General features: G+C 42.0%; 1 protein-coding gene across 1 annotated transcript; it reads right to left on the bottom strand.

Moving 5' to 3' along the window:
• Positions 1-17,358, bottom strand: LOC117965729 (extracellular serine/threonine protein kinase FAM20C-like). The gene is made up of 11 exons (XM_059016772.1): positions 17,276-17,358; positions 14,085-14,546; positions 12,906-13,081; positions 11,028-11,106; positions 8,426-8,518; positions 7,409-7,524; positions 5,310-5,490; positions 4,630-4,739; positions 4,432-4,513; positions 1,861-1,920; positions 1-1,016 (listed from the first exon to the last, which is right to left on the bottom strand). Exons 2-11 carry the CDS (start codon positions 14,540-14,542, stop codon positions 794-796), a joined length of 1,578 nt encoding a protein of 525 aa, XP_058872755.1. The 5' UTR covers positions 14,543-14,546; positions 17,276-17,358; the 3' UTR covers positions 1-793.
• Positions 17,359-22,789: the final 5,431 nt, after the last annotated feature.

Below are 22,789 nucleotides of genomic sequence, written 5' to 3'. Positions count from 1 at the left end.
TTCAGCAAGATGTATTTATTTTGGTTAGTGAATCAGTGAATCAAATAAACAAATCTGTTGAATTGATTCACTAAACTGAATGAATCAAATGAATCGAGTCAGTAAAAAGAATCAAACTGCACATCACTAGTTTTCAGGCCAGAAAAATAGGTTTAAATAGCGCGTCTATCAGTGGTTAAAGCCTGATATCCAAACAAATGAATTATCGCTCCCTTTAATGTTCACACTACAATTATCGTCCTTTAGCAAATGCAGTGTGAATGAAGCTCACCTCATTATTCAGAGTGGGGTGCCTCATTTAAATACATTATCATGCATCACCATACAAATCACATATTCATTCTGATTATCATAGTATGGCACAATAAAATGAGTGTGCACCATAATATGCCCACTATTTTGTGCGATAATGAATAAAATTGCAATAGTAAATACAGAAATCATTAACACGCACAGTAATTGCAATTATCGTGCACCTTAAAGTTTAGCACCATTTCGTAAATGAGGCCCAGAGTCTGCAATGTGTTAAAATTGTTCTGATGGTCCCTTCCTCAATGCCTATCAGCTTATTTTGTTGGTGTCTGTGTCTGTTTTCCATAATGGCCCACACATAAAGAGAGCCCTGTCACTGGAGTAAACCTCAGCTGCAGTGTGCATTCTCTACCAGAGTCCAGCATCATCTGACAACCTACTGGAACTGAAACTCACTTGCAACAGGCACCTCTGATATATTACACAATGCATGGGTCTGGAGCACAACTGAATCAGTGGTGTGTGGGTCTTCACTATGATGTCATGGCGTGATGTCATCATGCAGCACTCCCCTTCGCTGTGAAGTCATACAGGTGCTCACGGCTCTCAGGACAGTGTCCAACCTCCTGTCCAGAGCAGAGAGGTGTGGTTCAGACAGAACTGGAGAGAGGGGGTCCCGGGACAGTGACTCCCGGAGAACATCGCTCAGCCTGTACTCTTCTTGAGAGAGCAGCTGGAGACGCAGGTATGTGGAGCGCTTGATCCTGAGAGGCAAGGAGCAGGAAGAGATGCTCAGTAGACTGTAGAGAGTGCTCAACTGGAGCTGGTGATGTCATTTCCTGACTACAGGCAAGTTCTCTTTAAACCAATGAAGTGAGTGTTTCCTTCAAGCTGTCACTCATTCTGAACTGGACTTCACACACAATAACAGTGTGTTACTGAACAACAACAAAAAAAGACTAACAAGAAAAAAACTTTTATCAGGGCCACTCTGACCTAGAGTGGGTGAAAACCAGCTTGTATATCTTTGACAGCACCTGAATAAGACTCCCATTACAGAGTAGTCTGATTCATTCCTGGTTTTAAATATGAGTCTAATAAGACACACCTGAGCTTGTTACCCTTACACACTGGGGCTAGCAATAGGAGCCTTATTTCCATCCCTGCGCTCAGTTCATAATGAAATAGGCATGGGCTTCTCAAACCCGGTCCTCGGGACCCCAGTGTCTTCTGGTTTTCATTCCGACTGAATGAATTACTTAACTAAACCCTTAATCGAATTAATAATTTGCTTAATTAGACCTTTTTAATTGTTTTCGGCTCCTAAAAAGCTGCAGATTTCAAGTTACTTTTACAATTTTATAGTTAACTTAAAATCTGTTTAAAATAATTAGAAAGGGTCTAATTAAGCAAATGATTACACTGAAGACACTGGGGTCCCGAGGACCTGGTTTGGGAAACCCTGAAATAGTATCTAATATCTCCTACAAATCACACTGACAAAGAATTAGCCAAAGCGTTTGTCCGCTTGACTGTCCTCTGATCCAGCTGTTCTATTTTCCCTCTTATCCAAAGCATTGGTGAGCTCCACTGTTGTGGATGATCTACCTGCAGCACTGCCTGAGTGGAGCCAGGATAGAGATCTCATCATGGGAGTGTCGTCCAAACCTGCACAGGCAAACAGAGCAGGTGTTAAGAGTGCCACGGCATAGCATTGAATTCCCAATCTAATTCAATAATGAAACATAATATATATCTTTATACAATTTTACCATCGTTTTGCCCCATGCAGTTTTCCTGCCATGCTTTTCCTATGGTTACACTCTGCATTTATCATAGCTTACCCTGGTTTGCCATGTTATTTTTTTTAACATACTTTACCTTCCCTCCCTCTCTTTGCTTCACAATGCTTCCTTATTCTTTAGCTTTCACTGTGCTTCATTACACCTTGCTGTGCTTTTACTAAGGGACACTTTTAAAAGGGTTAGTTACCATGTTTTTTTTTAATATGCTTTACCATACCGCTCTGTGCTTTACAATGCTTCCCTATGCTTTACCAGACCTATCTGTGCTTTACAATGCTTCCCTATGCTTTGCCAGACCTCTCTGTGCTTTACAATGCTTCCCTATGCTTTACCAGACCTCCCTGTGCTTTACAATGCTTCCCTATGCTTTGCCAGACCTCTCTGTGCTTTACAATGCTTCCCTATGCTTTACCACACCTCTCTGTGCTTTACAATGCTTCCCTATGTTTTACCAGACCTCTCTGTGCTTTACAATGCTTCCCTATGATTTAGATTTCACTGTGATTCATTACACTTTGCTGTGCTTTTACTATGGGACACTTTTATAAGGGTTAGCTGTTTCATTATGACAGATAATGTTTAATATAGATATATTTTACTTGCATGTAATCTGGTAGTTTGAAAATATTTGTTTGCATGTATTGGTAGTTAGCCTAAGTGAGTGTGACAGAGAAAGAATGAACCTTGGTTACAAATCTCCCTGTGAGGGTGCTGTGTAAAGGAAACAGTGTGTCTGGGGACTAGATGGTTTGGCAATTCATTCCAGGGAAAGTTGGAAGTCGGCCATCTAGAAAGGGGGCATCGCCCCAGACGAGAAGTGACGTTGCAATCGCAGATTGGAGGAAAAGCGATTGCACTCGCTAACCAAGGGGGCGTGGCTGACAGTATAAAAGGGGGTGTGACGAAGCTAACTGTCCCTTTGTTATGGTTACCAATGAACTGCTGAAGGACTGTGAGTGTTTGTACTGTTTTCGTCTGTCGAGTAATTGTCTTGTTTGTTATTGTTAGAGAAGTAAACTATCCAGGAGCTGTTGCTTGAAGCCAGCACCAAACCCGGACTGCACTTCACCTCTGTTCACTGTTAACTGTATTTCACCACTCACACAAAGAGCACTCACTCTGGACTTGTGACCGTGTTTGTTATACGTGGTATTATTATTTCGGGACTGAACCCCGTGGTTTTAACTGAGCACTACACATAGTTGTGTATTGCCAGTTATTATTATTTACAGTTGTCAAGTGACTTTGGATTATAAATAAACCATCATTTCGCCAGAAACTCTGTTGTCTGTCATTGTATTGAGCACTGCATCACCTCTACACCTGCGCACTGCAAACCACTTTGCCGCAGTGAGTTATTTAAGATTTAAACTGAGTTTTGAATTGCTGCTTGTGGTGTTGTATGGGTTATGAGGGGTCACACACAGCTCATTTTAATTTGAACGTTTCATAGAAACGGGAGGCAGGGATACCTAAAAATGAAGGGTTTTCTTTTTAATCAGTGGTGCTGAGGATGGGTTAAAAAGCGTCCAGTGCTTTTCAATCAAATAAAGGGAGGAGATGTGTGAATGAATTTCAAGATGCATTTGTCTATTTGATTCAATCAAACGATTGATTAGTTGTGTTTTTTGACTCAGTATAACAAAGTAACATGTAAAATGTGGGTAAAGAAAGAGGCTTGTTACCAGCAGGTTCCCGGTTCAATCTCAGCTCAGCCACTGCCTCACTGTGATTGACTCTGAGCAAGTCACATAACTTCCTTGTGCTCCGTCCTTCGGCGTAAAACCAAGGTCCTATTGTAAGTGACTCTGCAGCAGCAGTTGTTGATGATTCTTAGTTCACCTCCTAGTTTCTGTAAGTTGCTTTGAATAAAAGCATCTGCTAAATGAGTAATTAATAATAATGTAAGCACCTTAAAATGTGAGATGTGATTTTAGAAATTACCACTTGGGGGTGTGTGTCTATAATTCGTACCATGCAGTTGTGATTTTGTACAACAATTATACATATACTACCTACCAGCCACAACCTGAACGAACCACGATTGACTTTCTCTTAGGGGGTGATGGAAGGAGGGAGAAAGCAGTTCAGTCTCCATGCCTCAAGCTTGCCCTGGACTGGAGGGAGCCCCCTTTGTCTTAGTGGGATGAGGGAGGGAGGGAGCAGTTCAGTCCCCATGCCTCAAGCCTGCCCTGGACTGGAGAGAGCCCCATTTCTCTTAGTGGGGAGAGGGAGGGAGTGAGCAGTTCAGGCTCTATGACTCAAACCTGCCCTGGACTGGAGGGAGCCCCATTTCTCTTAGTGGGGTGAGAGAGGGAGGGAGCAGTTCAGTCCGTGCCCAATACGCTGGGCTCTATATTTGAGGTGTACTCACCCCCTGCCATTGTCCAAGTGAATCAGAAACGTGTCGTTGCCAAACCGCTCAAAGGTTTCATAGTGATGACGGTCTAGGTTACCTGTGTGACAAGAGGAGGGAGTTCATTACAGAACACTTTTCTCATTCAATTCATGGAACAGGAAAGCTTTTTTTTTCTATGGATGGATTACTGAAGTAATAAACGAAGGTTTGTACCCATGAGGAAGTCCAGTATGCACAGGTCAATCAGGTCCAGCAGTCTGGTGCCCTTGTTGTAGGGGGGAGTCTGTTTGACCGTCGCACAGTAATCTGGGTTTGTCTCCCACCTGGAAGAGGAATGTGCGCTGGTGAAATGGGTCTCCCGGATTCCTTACATGCATTCAGAATGGAAGTTCCATTATCTCAATACCCACCTTGAATATCATCCCCAGTGCTACTCCTAACACAACATCCTTTCCCTAAATCTCCTCTCTACACTGTCTGGAGCTTCTTGTTGTAGGATCTCTCTTCCCCTCCCTCATCTCGCTCCTCTCCTCTGTCTCTCTTCCCCTCCAGCACCTTATCCCCTCTCCATCCTTTCTCATTGTGTTTTAGGACCCTTTCTCCCCTCCCCCGATTCTGTCAGTTCAAGCTCAAGTCACTCCTTTCCTCTCTTTCTCTCCCCCTGCTCTCTCCTCTCTCCTCTCTCTGCTCCCTCCTCTTCCCCTCCCCTCTCCCTCCTCTTTCCCATACCTCTCTCCTCTCCTCTCTCCCCTATCCTCCCCTCTCCTCTTCTCTCTCCTCCCTCCTCTTTCCCCTCCCCACCTTAAATGCCCTCTGCCTTCTCCCTCTCCCCTCTCCATCATCTCTTGTGCTTGTAGTAGGATCTCCCCTCCCCTCCTCTCCCCTCCTCTCACTGTGCTGTCTTGCTCCTGCTATAGGATCTCCTCCAGGGGCTCCTCCAGCTCCTCCTCTTGGCCAGGCTGGGGTCGGGTAGGAAGGCAGCCATCGAGCCCTCAAGCTGGTGGGGCCGGCCGCACACAGCGTGCTCCGTGGAGCAGTAATACGAGCACTCGCCGTAGAAACACACATTGCTCGCTGACACACAGAGACACAGAGAGAGATGAGAGAGAGAGAGTCACTCGCCATAGAAACACATGCTGCTCGTTGACACACAGAGACACACAGAGAAAGAGAGAGTGACTCACCATAGAAACACACATTGATCACTGACACACAGAGAGAGAGAGAGTCACTCGCCATAGAAACACACATTGCTCGCTGACACACAGAGACACAGAGAGAGAGAGGGAGTCACTCGCCATAGGAACACACGCTGCTCGTTGACACACAGAGACACAGAGAGAGAGAGAGAGAGAGAGTCACTCACCGTAGAAATGCACATTGCTCACTGACACACAGAGACACAGAGAGAGAGAGAGAGTCACTCACCATAGAAACACACATTGCTCGCTGACACACAGAGACACACAGAGAGAGATGAGAGAGAGAGAGAGAGTCACTCGCCGTAAAACACACGTTGCTCGCTGACACGCAGAGACACAGAGAGAGAGAAAGAGAGTCACTCACCATAAAAACACACATTGCTCGTTGACACACAGAGACACAGAGAGAGAGAGAGAGTCACTCGCCATAGAAACACACGCTGCTCGTTGACACACAGAGACAAACAGAGACACAGAGAGAGAGAGAGAGTCACTCGCCATAGAAACACACGTTGCTCGCTGACACACAGAGACACACAGAGAGATGAGAGTCACTCACCATAGAAACACATGCTGCTCGTTGACACACAGAAACACAGAGAGAGAAATGAGAGAGAGAGTCACTCACCATAGAAACACATGCTGCTCGTTGACACACAGAAACACAGAGAGAGAGAGAGCGAGAGAGTCACTCGCTATAGAAACACACATTGCTCGCTGACACACAGAGACACAGAGAGAGAGATGAGAGAGAGAGTCACTCGCCATAGAAACACACGCTGCTCATTGACACACAGAGACACAGAGAGAAAGAGAGAGTCAATCGCCATAGAAACACACGCTGCTCGTTGACACACAGAGACACACAGAGAGACAGAGAGAGATAGAGATAGAGTGAGAGAGACAGAGACAGACACAGAGTTTAATTTTACATTCCTCCCTCTATTTAATTATTCCTTTTCATTTATTAACTTTTACTGATGTTCCTAATGCTTATATTGTACTTTGTAAATGCTTTTGCAATAACAAGAATGCTGCCATGCCAATAAAGCAAATTTTGAATTTGAAAGAGACAGAGTAAGAGAGAGAGAGACAGAGACAGGGACAGTGAGAGAGAGACCCGTGTAAAAGTTTACCATGGTATTCTTGCAGTTTCCCCCCATGCTTTTCCTGTGGTTACCCTTTACATATAGTTGACCCTATTTTGCCATGTTTATCAATATGCTTTACCATACCACTGTGCTTTGCTTACCTATGCTTTAGCTTTCACTCTGCTTTATTACAGGACACTTTTTAAGGGTTAGTTTCCCATGGTTTGTTTTTTTAATATTCTTTACCGTACCTCTCTGTTCTCTGCAGTGCTTACCTATGCTTTAGCTTTTGCTGTGCTTCATTACACCTATCTTGTAAGATAATTAATTTTAAAGATGGTCAGCACTACTTTAAAGGGAGGGACCAGTGATACTGTTAATAAAGCTAATAAGAGGTGAGGAATGGATTTTAAATATGGTTAGCGCTTCTTTAAAGGGAGGGCCAGTGATACTGTTAATGAAGCTCATAAGAGGTAAGAGAATGGTTTTTAAAGATAGTCAGCGCTCCTTTAAAGGGATGGACCAGCAATACTGTTAATAAAGCTAATAAGAGGTGAGGAATGGATTTTAAAGATGGTCAGCACTCCTGCAGAAGTGCAGTTGCAATGGAATTTAAAGCCATGGCTAGCAGGTGAAGGTGTAGAGTACAGTGTTTCACTAACTGCCCAGTCCTGTAGTTCTGGCTTGTCTTCCTCTCACCTGGTGACCTATAGAAAGTCCGGGCTAGTTTCCGGTCTGTTGTAATTTCCCAGATTTCCGATGTGACGTTGATCAAGCGGCCCACAGCTGGCGGGATCCTCCGGAAATCCAAAATCCTGCCCCAAGAGAGACGGAGCTCATCACATTGACTTTCCATTCAATTCAATGGGTTGAGATACCGATTCATTACTGTGGCGCCCTATAGGAAGTATCCTGATCCCTGTGGTTGAAACTTTCTTTTAAAAACGGCATCATAAAATGTGCATGAAGTTCACCACCTAGCCATGTTAATATACTGGTACGGTATGAAGAGTGGTTACTGTAGTGGGCATCACTGTACTGTAGCTCTCGTTCAAGCGTGCCACAGTAATTGACATGAGCTAATGTAAATTGGTCCCCTAACTGAAAAGTTGCCCCCCCTCCCCACCCCAAATTTGAACTTTTATTTAGGTCAAAAAAGTGCGACTTGAATTTGAAAAAATCCGGCTATGTGTGATTTAGAGGTGAGTTAAAAAACTTGCCCTGTTTTAAAGTGTCCTGAGATTACCACCATTTTCTCTGAAGTCCCCGCCCCTTTCTCTGAAGTCCCCACCCCTTTCTCTGAAGTCCCCACCCCTTTCTCTGAAGTCCCCACCCCTTTTCTGAAGTCCCCACCCCTTTCTCTGAAGTCCCCGCCCCTTTTTCTGAAGTCCCCACCCCTTTCTCTGAAGTCCCCACCCCTTTCTCTGAAGTCCCCACCCCTTTCTCTGAAGTCCCCACCCCTTTTTCTGAAGTCCCCACCCCTTTCTCTGAAGTCCCCGCCCCTTTTTCTGAAGTCCCCACCCCTTTCTCTGAAGTCCCCACCCCTTTCTCTGAAGTCCCCACCCATTTCCCTGATGTCCCCTCCCCTTTCTCTGATGTCACCACCCCGTTTCAGTCCCCTGGTTGCAGCTACGTCTCTAGTGTAGATTTGCCACCTCATTGCACTTCTCGGCCAGTGTATTAGGAGAGAGTGGCAAGCTGAGGTGAGCTGTTTACCTGTCCAGGTGAAAGGCAGCGATCTCAGCATTGTGTCTCTCAAAATCAGAGAAGTAGAAAAAGTCAGGCGAGGTTTCCTGGTCACGCGCTTGCCTGCCAATCAAAAGACAGGAAGGGAAACATCAGGAAATGCCTTTAAGAAGTATTCATCGGCAGTGTAAGATCTGGTACTTTTAATTATTTTAGTGTTTTAATACACTTTGAATAATCATTTGAATAGTCTTTCTTGCTGAGACGCATTTAATGTATGTAACGTGCTGAGACCTTTCTAAGATTGACTGTACTCAAGATAGGCTGGCAGCTACTCAAAGTAATGTTAGGGTACATTGAATGCTATGGGAATGTGAATCAGGAGAAGATAATTGCTATCTATTCTCTTTGCCTCGTATGGATTAATATAGTGTTGCTACTGGAGAGCAGCAGTGTGGAGTAGTGGTTAGGGCTCTGGACTTCTGACTGGAGGGTCGTGGGTTCAATCCCTTGTGGGGGACACTGCTGCTGTACCCTTGAGCAAGGTACTTTACCTAGATTGCTCCAGTAAAAACCCAACTGTATAAATGGGTAATTGTATGTAAAAATAATGTGATATCTTGTAACAATTGTAAGTCGCCCTGGATAAGGGCGTCTGCTAAGAAATAAATAAATAATAATAATAATATTAGAAGTTAAGTAATGCAACTTGTATTGTTGACTGCGATTGTATTGGTGTCTGATTATCCTAATACATTCCGGGTGTATTTTTAAAACACATTGGTGAGGACTGATCTAACAGCAGGTATTCAAGAAATCCATTCATTACAGAGTAAGTAGCGGGGTTCTGAAAAATATAGCGTTACACGTCCCCACGTGTTGCTACAACTGTTTAAATAATGGACCGGTCATTTATATTTTCATTTTACACTTATAGCTTTAAAGTTTATTTCAAAGCTTTTTTTTCAAAATGTCAGCTCTAGTGCAGTGATAGTGTAAGGATTATTGCCCACATTGACAAACAGGTAACACAGCAATAACAATCCATGATGTGGTACAGAACAGAAAAGCCAGAGCACGTGTTATGTTTTTGTTTTTTTAATTGCTCTTCCTGCAGTGATTTATAAATTAACCAAAACGTTTGTCTATTTGACTTTCTCATAAGTTTGTGAGTTTGGGAAATGACTGAATTTCCTTGTAACTTATTATTATAAAATATTTAGGATGCATAATTAAGAAATTCAATTTTAAGAAGTTGTTAGGTATTAAATAAATTGAATAAAATGTGTTAATTACTCAACGCAAAACAATGCGGTCCCTTGAATTCCCTTGTTTACACAATTATTGAGTTTCAATCAATAATAATCTGACAGTGTTATTTAATGCAGAACCTGTCATGATAAAACTAACTAAAACTCATTTAGATTTTAAAAAACAATTGTTTGTCTTATCTTTCTTTTCTGCTTTTGATATGCAATAGTATTTTTGAAACTTTCTTTAGTTTCCTTAGAAATGTGTCATCTCTGCAGTGCATTGTGGGATTGCAGTCCTGCCAAAGATGTTATCTCTGATTAAACTCAACAAAGAACTACATCTCCTAGTTTCCACTGTCATTATCACTGGTGCTATGTTCTGTTCTAAAGCTGAATGATGTGTCAGTACCAGTGTTTAGCAACTCATTTTCATTGTCAGTTTATGGACTTGGTACAGGAGTAAAAATGTCAGTGCCTTGGATGAGGCTTTTAAAACACTGCGAAAGTTAATTGCCATCGATTGGTGCTCAGTTGTAACGGCGAGGGAAGGACTGCTTTTCTTGTTTTGAAATGAACATGTTAATGAATGGATTTATTTAATCCCTGCTGATAAATATTTCCTAAAGGTAAATACCAGGCACTCCCCTATTTTATAGCACTAGACCCTAATATCAATGTGATACCTGGAATGTATTTGCATCACATGGCAATGGCGTCCCATTCATATCAGCTATACTGTTAAATTATTCGTATTTATTATATAACAAATCCAGTATAGGGTGTAGTCTAAGATATAAGCGGATTTTGACCCACTCAAGGTCAGAATGGCCCTGTGGACAGGACAGTGTCACAGGCCAGGCTGTTACGGCCAGGAAGGGAGACACAGAAGCTGCAGGTGAAGCACAATTACTTGCCAAATAAGCAAAAGTAACACGGACAGAAACAGTAAACAAAACACATTTAACAAAAGACACAAGGGCCAAAACAAAAGGTTTACACAAAACTCACTAATGTAAACAAACGCAGACATGGGCATAAATACAGCATAGCATGAACACACTCCATCGAACACAGCCCTCCCACCTATATCACCAACATCAACTCTAATCCCTCTAATTAACACCCTTGAATACCTATTTTATACACCCGTGGCTGGAACCTAATTAATCACTTAAACATTTATTCACTTGTCGGCTCCAGCCACATTCCCATGTGTTTTGACAGGAAGAAACTTACCCCCCTCCCTGCCAACCCAATATTCCCCACACCAACACACACACTCTCACACACACACATGTGCACCACAGGCCCTTATAAAAGTTTTTGTCTGAACAGTTAGTCCAGTTCAGAAAGATTGACAGTTTGAAGGAAACACTTACTTCATTGGTTTAAAGAGAGCTTGTCCGTAGTTTGGAAATGACATCACCAGCTTCAGTTGAGTCCCGCCCGGCTTCTGAACTGAAATGCAAAACAGCAAATTAAATTTCAATTTCAACTGATTTTATGTATATAGCGCCTTTATCTAACCACTGAGCTACTCAAACCCACTGCCTTCCACACTGCAGCCCAGCGCTTTCTTTATCTAACCACTGAGCTCCTCAAACCCCACTGCCTTCCACACTGCAGCCCAGCACTTTCTTTATCTAACCACTGAGCTCCTCAAACCCCACTGCCTTCCACACTGCAGCCCAGCACTTTCTTTATCTAACCACTGAACTACTCAAACCCACTGCCTTCCACACTGCAGCCCAGCGCTTTCTTTATCTAACCACTGAGCTACTCAAACCCCACTGCCTTCCACACTGCAGCCCAACGCTTTCTTTATCTAACCGCTGAGCTCCTCAAACCCACTGCCTTCCACACTGCAGCCCAGCGCTTTCTTTATCTAACCACTGAACTCCTCAAACCACACTGCCTTCCACACTGCAGCCCAGCGCTTTCTTATCTAACCACTGAGCTCCTCAAACCCCACTGCCTTCCACACTGCAGCCCAGCACTTTCTTTATCTAACCACTGAGCTCCTCAAACCCACTGCCTTCCACACTGCAGCCTAGTGCTTTCTTTATCTAACTGCTGAGCTCCTCAAACCCCACTGCCTTCCACACTGCAGCCCAGCGCTTTCCTTATCTAACCACTGAGCTCCTCAAACCCCACTGCCTTCCACACTGCAGCTCAGCACTTTCTTTATCTAACCACTGTGCTCCTCAAACCCCACTGCTTTCCACACTGCAGTACCGCATTCTCTTTCTTTGTTTCTTTCTTCCTTTCAAGACGGCTAACCAATGCTTTTAAAATTGATCATCTTTCCTCTTATTATCTATTCTGTTCTAAAGCTGAATGTGTCAGTACCAGTGTTAACCACCAGAGAGCAGTGTCGTCAATGGAATGAAACTGCTCTCATTATTATGAACAAATAAAACAAAAGGACAGTTGTAATTGTAATCAGAATTGCTGCCAGTTCTGTTGTCATTTCAATGCTTGTCTTCTTTCTATTCATTAAGGATATTATCTTCAAATATTGCTCATCCTTGTTAGACAGCTTTTTGGGTCTTCCAGTCCTGGGTTTATCAATTACAGATGATGTTTCTCTGTACTTATTGATTATGCTTTGGAAACCACACCTTGAAAATAGAGTGATGCGAGCTATTTCACTCAATGTTTTTCCTTCTTTATGCAAGCCAAGGTTGTTATAATAGTAGAAAACACTAGTGGAGGCTTTGAGTAAATTGTTGATTCTCATAATGCAGCAGAGTAGAAAAATGCAACATTTTTAAGACTTTTGCGCAGTGTGTGTGTGTGTGTGTGTGTATGTGTGTGTGTGAGAGTGTGCAGCTCTGTACTCTGTGTGTGTGTGCGTGTGTGTGTGCAGCTCTGTGCTCTGTGTGTGTGTGTGTGTGTGTGAGTCTGAGTGTGAGTGTGCAGCTCTGTGCTCTGTGTGTGTGTGTGAGTGTATGTGTGCAGCTCTGTGCACTGTGTGTGTGTGTGTGAGAGTGTGAGTGTGTAGCTCTGTGCTCTGTACTCTGTGTTTGTGTGTCTGTGTGTGTGTGTGTGTGTGTGTATGTGTGTGAGTGTGCAGCTCTGTGCTCTGTGTGTGTGTGTCAGTGTGAGTTTGCAGCTCTGTGCTCTGTGTGTGTGTGTGTGTGTGTGTGTGTGTGTGTGTGAGTGTACAGCTCTGTGATCTGTGTGTGTGTGTGAGTCTGAGTTTGAGTGTGCAGCTCTGTGCTCTGTGTGATCCCTGCTGTCACAGCGAGTCTCACCGGCGCTCTTGATCTTGTGTGTAGTGAGTTGCTCCAGCAGCAGCTCCAGGGCTGGCTCGTGTCGTGGGTACAGCTCGTAGCGGTTTATCCCCAGGTGAAAGCGCAGCCAGGGGGGGTACGACTCCACACTGCTGTTCCACTGAGAGGGGGGAAAGCCCCCATCCTCATCACTCACCCTGGAGCGTGGGGTGGAAGAGAAATACAAGACACAGACGATTCTCAGAGCTCACTGAAATCTCAACATAATCAAAGCTTTCTGCTCCAAGCCATCTTTATTATTGTTTTCAATTAAGAGCATGAGAACATAAGAAATGTTTGGGAATGACAAAAGGCCCTTGTTAGCACATCTTTCTCCCCTACTGGGAGGAACTCATTTAAAAGCACAGAATCTAGTCAGTGTTTTAGATCCAACTACTTCATCTGGTAGGCTATTCCATGCATTTATAACTAATAATTTAGTTATAAACTTTACTCAGCTTCCAGTTATGCCCTCTTGTTCTTCTCTCTGTGCTAAATTTGCAGTGGTGTCTTGGACTTTATATTTTAGGTGTGTCTCCTTTAATGAGTTTCTTCTAGTTTTCAGTACCGCTGATGTAGGCATTGGCCAAAACTACTTTGTTTCTTAATTTTTATGTTAATTACACTGATGAAGACGTTAGTCGAAACGTTTGTCTGTTTGCTTTCACTAAATATTTAAACTATTCTCAGGAGATAATGAACCACTTAATCCCCTGATTTATTGGTACTTGAACAGTTTATTGTAAGGCAGTGGGTTTGAGTAGCTCAGTGGTTACATTCTCTTTGGTATAGTAATGTAATGACACAATTTCTGAATGCTAGTTTGACTCGGGTGAGTTGTTAGGTGTCCAAACTTGGTCTTTGTTCCAGTCCTGAACCAATTAAACCTCCATACAGAACCTAAAGGAGTTCATTATCTCATGTTAGGTGTTAAATCTGGGGCTTGCATAAAACACCTTAAGTATTCAGTTTAAACATAACACTTAAGGATACCTGTTCCCTTAACTAGAGTATTGACTTAAATGTGCAAAGCTGGTTTTGCTACACCGTTAAACTCAAGGAACAGGAGGGGAAAACTAAGGGGAATTTAATTTAGTGTTTTATGCAACTGGTCACTTTGGCCCTCCAGTGATTGGACACCCCTGTAGCATCAGTACTCACCATTCTTGACTTCCACTCTCTTTCGTGTTCAATTCAGCTCCAGACCTCACTCGAAAGAGCCAGTCTTCCTCTCTCAGTTCAGGCCTCTCTCTGTTGTAGAGCGGGTGTCTGAAAAGGGCCGCCATCTTAGATGTAGCAAGTTTGGCGGGGCCGGCGGACATCTTGTGTGTGGCAGCACGGGTGGCGGCCATGTTGGACAGGGCGCTTTCCAAAGAGGATCTGTTTGAAGAGCCGCTGAAGTCCTGCAGGGCTCTGACCAGCACTGGAGAGTGGCCCCCTCTCGATTTCGGGCCCCCTGAATTGTGGGGGCCCTGCCTAGGGCAGGCTGCTCTGTCTCGGGGCTCGAAGAAGGGGTTGAGAGAGACAAGGAGGTGGAGGAGGAGAGAGAGGGAGAGGAGAGCCAGGAAGAGGGGCCTGAACTTGTGGCGCAGGGAAAGCTGCATGAAGCGTAACTTCATCGCACTGCAAATGAAAATAACATGCAATCGATATGAAAGATATCCAGAGTATTGTCATTTTAGACTGTAATATTTTAGTATGTGTTTTCTCTGTTATTCTTCAGGGATGGAAATAAGACTCCTGTTGCATAGCAGTCTGCCCATTCAAGGCTTTACTACGGTCTTATTATTATTATTATTATTATTATTATTATTATTATTATTATTATTATTATTATTATTATTATTATTTATTTCTTAGCAGACGCCTTTATCCAGGTCAACTTACAATTGTTACAAGATATCACATTATTTTTACATGCAATTACCCATTTATACAGTTGGGTTTTTACTGGAGCAATCTAGGTAAAGTGTCCTCCACCTGGGATTGAACCCACGACCCTCCGGTCAAGAGTTCAGACTCCACACTGCTCCAAACATCCAAACTCATAATGAAACCAGGAATGGATCAAACTGCTATGCAATGGGAGACTTATTTCCGTCCCTGTAGTCTGAATTTTCCTTGTCTAGGGCTGTGCACTGTGTCCAGTTCAGTAGAATGGATTGCAGATTACTTTTTAACCAGTGATGTGCTCTGCACTGTGTAGGGATGGAAATAAGACTCCCACTGCATAGCAGCTTGATCCATTCCTGGTTTTACTAGAAGTTTAATAAGACACACTAGAGCTTGTTACCTATACACACTGGGACTAATCAAGCTCATAGTAAAACCTGGAATGGGTGAAACTGCTGTGCACTAGGAGTCTTATTTCCATCCCTGATTCTACGTGGTTGTTTCTGCTTACTAACTATTCCAGAAGCTGCATTTCTAAAGCAAGGTTATTTGAAAAGTTATTGCCCCCTGTGATTTCTAACAGAGATTTGTCATTTTTCACAGAGAAAGCAGAAGTGGAGCCAGTGATTGAAAATATGGAATAGTTAGGAGGCCTGGTTGATAAGTCAGGGGTGTCCAAGCAATCCCGGTCCTGGAGGCCCATTCCACTCCAGGTTTAACAGGTGACGTTCTGCAGTCAAGTACTTCAGGGTCTGGATGGAGGGTTAATTGATTCTATTTAGAACAGGGTTGGAACAAAGACCAGGAGTAGAAGAGCCAGCTTTGGACACCCCTGATCTAAGCAGAAAGGGAATAGAGAAATATGCAAAGTACACATGCTATGATACTAAACATGAAATTAAGGTAGCACTTACATGAAGCATCTCTAATTACTGTATATTTAGTTACTTAGTAAAAACATGTACGCTTACATATCATTACAATATTATTATGCATAGTTACAATGGACTCAGTGCAGGGTTTCCCAACCCTGGTCCTGGGGACCCCAGTGTCTTCTGATTTTCATTTCAACTGAGCTCACAATTACTCAACTAGACCCTTAATTGAACTGATAATTTGCTTAATTAGACCTTTTAAATTGTTTTCAGCTCTGAAACAGCTGCAGATTTCAAGTTAGCTGTAACATGTTATAAATAACTTGAACTGCAACTGTTTAAGAGCTGAAAACAATTATAAAGGTCTAATTAAGCAAATTATAGGTTAAATGAAGGGTCTAGTTAAGTAATTGAGAGCTCAGCTGCAATGAAAACCAGCAGACACATGGAGTCCCCTGGACCAGGGTTGGGAACCACTGACTTAATGTGTAAAAATGCTTGCATGATATAACCCTAACCCTAACTCTAACCCTAACCCCCCTACCCATAACGCTATCCCTAACCCTAACCCTAAGTCTTTTCTGATACAACTGTGTACTTACATATATCATGCAAAAAGTAAGTACATAGTAACTATGCATAATAACATTGTAATGATGTGTAAGTACACATGTATTTACTAAGTAATTAGAGAGATTAATGCAAAATGTTACCAACATTAAATATTCAAAAAATGTACTTTAACTTTTATTATGTAAAATAATGAATATCAAATGATGTAAAATTAAAATATTCTCAAAACAACATGATCTTCTCCCAACAGCCCTCAATTCAGCAGGATTCCCCCCCTTCTGTGGGGTAACTAATCTAAAAGCACAGAATCTAGTCTTTTTTTTTTAATGTTCCCAGTGTTTTAACTACTTCACCTGGTATGCTCTTCCATGCATTTATAACTGTGTAAAAAACTGCTTTCCATCTTCTGTTCTAAACGCTACTCAGCTTCCATTTCTGCCCTCTTGTTCTGCTCTCTGAGCTAAACTAGTGTCTTGGACTTTATCTAGACCATTTATGATTTTAAAAACAATCAAGTCCCCGCTTTCTCTTTTTTTTCTAGTTTGAAGAGATTTCATTATTTTTAACCTGTCCTCGTAGCTCATGTCATTAAGTCCTGGGATCAGCCTAGTTTCCTTTCTCTGTACCTTCTCAAGTACAATACAATACAGCTTGCAAGCAGCACTCTTCATGCAGAGAATCCCACTGCGCTTTACAATAAAAATCCTGCTCAACAATAAGCAAATCTGCTTTAAAATTGAATTTAAAAGGTCTGACTGTGTCAGCATTGCTGATATGACTCGGGAGTTCCAAAGGTAGGGAGCAGAGCAACTAAAGATCCGTGCCTTTAGATACAGGTTCGTACAGCTGTTCTGTGACAAAGCAGGTAAAGACAGTAACTACAGCACAGTCTGATCATCACAGTATTCACGTAACAACTGCAAGAGGCTGTAAACTCCTGTACAGTTTACACAGGTGTAAATGTTTACAAGCAATTGTAACAATTACAAAAAAGTATATTAACAGTGTTACCTGGTTGTTCTCTTCACTCTCTCCTGAGAAGTTCTCTCTGGGTTGATTCCTCCCAGCTCTGCGACCACAGACACTAAGCCAGCTTCTTTATCTCAGTTTTCCTGTATTTTGTTTTGTACAGAGCGGTTTTTCTTATCATCATGTAAACAAAGCCCACTGTTTCCATGCCAGGTCAGTATGAACACTGGTGGGAGGTTTGTTAAACAAAGTAGACAGAATCACCTGAGATATGTAGCACATACTCTTGTTTGTGCAAATGTTTGTGATCCCTGAATGTCTTGTATGTGTCTAAGTGTTCCATGGTTACCTCTAAGCAAGTTGAGAGTGTATTTCATCCCCACATAGTCTGTGCTGTGTCTTACAAAGAAAGCCAGAGAAAGTACACTCTCAGCTTGATTAGAGGTAGTCACTGAACATTTAAAAAAGTATTGCAAGTTATTAAATATAATAACAAAAATAATAAAAGTATTAACAACTTAATCAGTTTATATACAGCTCTGGATACAAGTTTTGCCTATAGAATGACCTAATTTTCCTTCATAAAGTGGAATGAAACCTGCTGAATAATGTCACATTTACATATTGAATTACACACCACTTTGTAGTTTTCCATATACTTAAAAAAACACTGACAAAATTCAAACATGAAATAGTGTACTGCTACTATGGCTTCTGGTAGAGTTTTTCAATATAATTTTGTATTTTCTTTGATTACATGATGTTAAATAAATGATCAAAATTATGTTCATAGAGTTTTATTTTCTTATTATGTCTCAATCCTAAAATTCTAGGTGATGATAAACTTTTAGGCACAGCTGTAGAATCTGTTTTTGGTTTAAACATTTTGAATGCTGTGTCTTTGACACTCTGAGTGTGGGATCTACACTCTCAGTGATATTGCAAGTATAGCTGATGCCAGTAGGTTCCAATAGGGGTGTGACTTATAATAGGTATTACATGACAAGAACACCATTGCCTTTGCTGTCATCTGGTGATCAAACAGCACAGTACAGTTTGTGATAAAGGGTGAACTTTGAAAGTCTGTTTCAAAGCTCTTTTCAAAATGTCTGCTCTAGTGCACTGATAGTGTAAGGATTATTGCCCACATTGTCAAACAGGTAACACAGCTCTTCCTGCAGTGATTTAGAAGACAGATCTCAAACCCCAGTGCACTGGAGTGGACATTTTGAAAGTACACAATTGCATCAGAAAAGGGTTAGGGATAGGGGTAGGTTTTGAGTTAGGGTTAGGGTTAAGTTTACAGTTATGGTTGGGGTTAGGGTTAGGGTTAGGGTTAGGATTATGGTTTGGGTTAGGGTTAGGGATAGGGATAGGGATAGGGTAAGGGTTATATTATGCAAAAATATGTACACATTAAGTACATTGTAACTATGCATAACAACATTGTAATTATGTGTAAGTACACATGTATTTGCTAAGTAACTGCTATGTAAATACACAATAATTAGAGACACATAATGTAAAGTGTTACCCAGATTTCATCTACTCAGAAGACCATTACCTGCTTGCACACTCGATCACTTATATAATATCTAGATAAGCCTTAGAACTGAATCCTACACTGTAAAACTGAATGCTTAAGAATTCAATCTTATGGACCACATTAATACACGCCTTGGCATTGGTTTAGCCGGTAAGGGGTTAACAGTGTGATCCACTAATCTTGTGCTTATTCAACTGCGTAATCTGCTATTCCCAAATGTTAGAGGAAAACATTCTGCCTTGATAAATATGAATTAGTGTTCCCTGCCAAAGCGACTGTGTTCTTTCCATCTGTGTTTGTGTTGGGAAAATAAACTGCAGTGTGCCACAAATAGGCTGAAACAGGACTCTTTGAAGTGTGATTACTGTGCTGTGCAAGAGAGAGAGAGAGAGAGAGAAAGAAAAAAGAAAGAAGCGTCCCTATGCTTCACCACACCTCTCTGTGCTTTACAATGCTTCCCTATGCTTTACCAGACCTCTATGTGCTTTACAATGCTTCCCTATGCTTTACCACACCTCTCTGTGCTTTACAATGCTTCCCTATGCTTTACCAGACCTCTCTGTGCTTTACAATGCTTCCCTATGCTTTACCAGACCTCTCTGTGCTTTACAATGCTTCCCTATGCTTTACCAGACCTCTCTGTGCTTTACAATGCTTCCCTATGCTTAACCATGCTTTCACTGTGCTTTATTACAGTGATTACCTAAGCAACAGCTCAGAACTGGAGATCAGTGGGTGTTCTCTGATCCCAGTGTTGGGTGTTGCAGAGGTGGGGAAACATTCAAATTGTGCATTTCAATTTGGGTAGAAAATTGAGTGTTAATAATTGATTTCTCAAAAATAAAAAGTGTACCTTGTACCTTGAACTGAGAACTCTGAAGCTTGAGGTTCCAACTAAAATCTCGATCATGAACCAGAAAAGATTCCTGCATCGGATTAGAGTTTTAGAGTTTCGGATTCGACAGTCCTATGGTGGATGAATCAGTCACGTGGTGTACACCCTTTTGACAGTGTTGTGGCAGGTGAATTAGTCCCAGTTTGTTCCTACACCCTATTGACAGTCCTATGGTGGGTGAATCAGTCACATGGTGTACACCCTATTGACAGCGGTATGGCAAGTTTTTTTAATTTGATGCCCATGCCTGTGTAGATATTACACAGATTTATCTTCTCGAACTCCCTCTCTTTCACACACATAGACGTGTTCTATTATAAATCCCCTCCACACTCACGCACACACATTGCACATCATCCTTCTGCTTCACTCCCCCCTCAGTGCACTGGTTGCCTAGCAACCACCTCCGACAGCGATGGGACTGGCTGCTTATCAGCTCTCTCCCAGCAACCCCTCCTCCTGCTGTTACCTTGGCTTTGCTGTTGTTTTCTTTAAAGAGGAAAGCATCCAATAAAACCTGATTTTCTTTCTTTTTAAACTGCTCCCATACTCTCCAACAAGCCTGATACTTAACAGCACGCTATGACACTTGATTGAGAGGCGAGACATCTCATTGAAGGTTGTGAATTAAGTGTGCAAGGACAGTCTTTGGTAGAATCAGGTGCAGTACAGTTAAAATGCTGAACAAACTGACATGAAGCAGCCATTGATGGAAATTGCTTGCTGTTCATTCTGTGTGTGTTAAAGTATCTAATCAAATAATTCCATGCATTTTGCCTGTTTTGCACTTAGCTACACAGGACTCAAATGTGCAGTTTTGAAAGAAACACGTGTTATAGCAAACATGGATTCTCATTTTAAAACATGGTATCTGGTACTACACTAGGTTAAAGAAATCTCTGTTTGCAAGCCGTCCTTTCCAGGGAGTGTATTACTGCTTACTTCCTTGGTCGTTCACGGAAGCAGGACCCAGAACCAAAACTCAGCACCCTACATCGCTACACAAGCCACAGCATGTGTTGATTTTCATCAGATCACGCGACTTGGAATTGGTAACTGATCTCACTGCTTCATTTCTGTGAATAACTAGTGGCCTCATTCTTGTATATTATTATTTGTTTATTTAGCAGACGCCTTTATCCAAGGCGACTTACAGAGACTAGGGTGTGTGAACTATGCATCAGCTGCAGAGTCACTTACAATTACGTCTCACCCGAAAGACGGAGCACAAGGAGGTTAAGTGACTTGCTCAGGGTCACACAATGAACCGGGGACCTCCTGGTTACAAGCCCTTTTCTTTAACCACTGGAACACACAGCCTCCTATAAGGATAATGATTTTGCTGTATAAGTTGGACTTTTTAAAATCCTGTTGTGTGCTGCTCCATACAGAGAAATACATACATAAATAATTTTGTTTCCTTACATAATTGTTAGAGAATCATCTGTCAATTCAAAATCATTAAAATGCACACACATAAAAGAAAAGGGAGATCAGTGATAAAGACAAAAGTGATAACAATTTGATCGTCAAACCTTGGTAAGCAATGCTCTTTCAAAGCAGTGTTGCTACTGAAATTGACAGATGGCTGAATGCAGAAACATTGTAACATCGTTATTGTTGTTCAAACCGTCACATTTTCTTAGTTTTATATATATATATATATATATATATATATATATATATATATATATATATATATTACCGACCCTTTCTGCAAATATGTATTACACAAGCAACTTAACAAATCCAATTAAATAAGTTACTAATTATTGTTGAATTTATTTCTATTAGTATTTCTAACTGTAGCGCTGGTGTTTAATGTGTATCATATATGAGGAGTGAGTCCGGGAGGCTATGGGGTGCTGTGAAATGATCCGCATGAGAATTGTGGGAGGCCACGACATCAGATCCACGCATAGTGAGAGAGGGGGGAGCATTTGAACACCACTGCACCCTGTAGCTGCCTTTGAAGCCTGTTCTTCTGAGCCACTGACCAGTCTGAATATTTCATATTCTACATTTAATCTGCAGAGAGAGAATACAGAGACATCCTCTTCTAATCCCACTGCATCACCCTGAAGAAACCCCAGCTAGCAGAACCATTAGCAGAACACAGCATTACCAGCTCACTGCACAATGGATTGGGAGAAGTACAACACAGCCTCTTCACACTGTAGTTTAGAGTATTAGTTCATTCACTTTGTGCCCACAGGGCCAGCACAGGTACATCTCATTAGTGCAGCACTAACTAACACAAAGAGAGGCCTAAGTAGACCATAACAATACAATTATAAAATGTTGCTGCCCAATACTTGTGTTGCCATTTGTGCAGTACCACTGTCTGTCTGTCTGCCATTGAAGATCATTTAGGGTATAGTTAGCACACTGTGGTCCCATTCTCAGTCTCATCATTGTAGCTGTCCTATACTTGTGCTACAATTGTCCCTTAGTGTAATACAGAACCATTGCAGTGCCGCTGTCTGTCTGTCTGCCATTGAAGATCATTTAGGGTGTAGTTAGCACACTGTGGTCCCATTCTACTTGTGCTTCCATGGCCTCTGTAGTGTCACCTGTCTGTCTGCATTGCCATCACAGCTAATTTGGGCATGGCAGTTAGCATACCATGGTACTATTCTACCAATTGTGTTACAATTGCCATTGTCGGTCTGCATTCCCAATGGAGATGACTTGGTCAGAAATTCTGGTACTAAAAGCTTCTGATGAGTGAGTCCCTTGCATCTGTTGGTCTTGGCAGAATGCGTGTCTGCGTTACAGCTTGTGTCAGTGTTATCTGTGAGCAGGGCAGTTTGTCCTGACACTGTGTGTGTGTGTGTACTTGTGTGTAAACATGCATCGAGCCAAAAGACTGATAAGCATCATTGTGTGATATCACTGTACAAGAATAAGGGGTCATTATAACCTAGATAATATCATTACACAACTCAACAAAGCTGCTCACTACACCAGAAAATCCATAGTTTTATCAAACACGTTGGCACCAGAAAATATTCAGGCAGTTCACCTTTGTTCAACTAGTCTTCATTTTGCATTACAAAAGTGCTACCAAAGGGCCAAACTTTATTAGTAAGTATATGTAATTTTATGTGAAGTT

Source organism: Acipenser ruthenus, chromosome 53 (genome assembly GCF_902713425.1).
Source record: "Acipenser ruthenus chromosome 53, fAciRut3.2 maternal haplotype, whole genome shotgun sequence".
Classification (NCBI taxonomy): Eukaryota; Metazoa; Chordata; class Actinopteri; order Acipenseriformes; family Acipenseridae; genus Acipenser; species Acipenser ruthenus.
This window is presented reverse-complemented; position numbering and strand designations above follow the sequence as displayed.

Bases quoted from the DNA above. Each gene is read 5' to 3' on its own strand.
- LOC117965729 (XM_059016772.1), bottom strand. From the start codon at position 14,542: ATGAAGTTACGCTTCATGCAGCTTTCCCTGCGCCACAAGTTCAGGCCC. The intron at 11,107-12,905 runs GTGAGACTCGCT...TTTGCATTTCAG, and splicing joins ACACAAGATCAAGAGCGCCG to TTCAGAAGCCGGGCGGGACT. The intron at 8,519-11,027 runs GTAAGTGTTTCC...TTTGATTGGCAG, and splicing joins GCTCTCTTTAAACCAATGAA to GCAAGCGCGTGACCAGGAAA.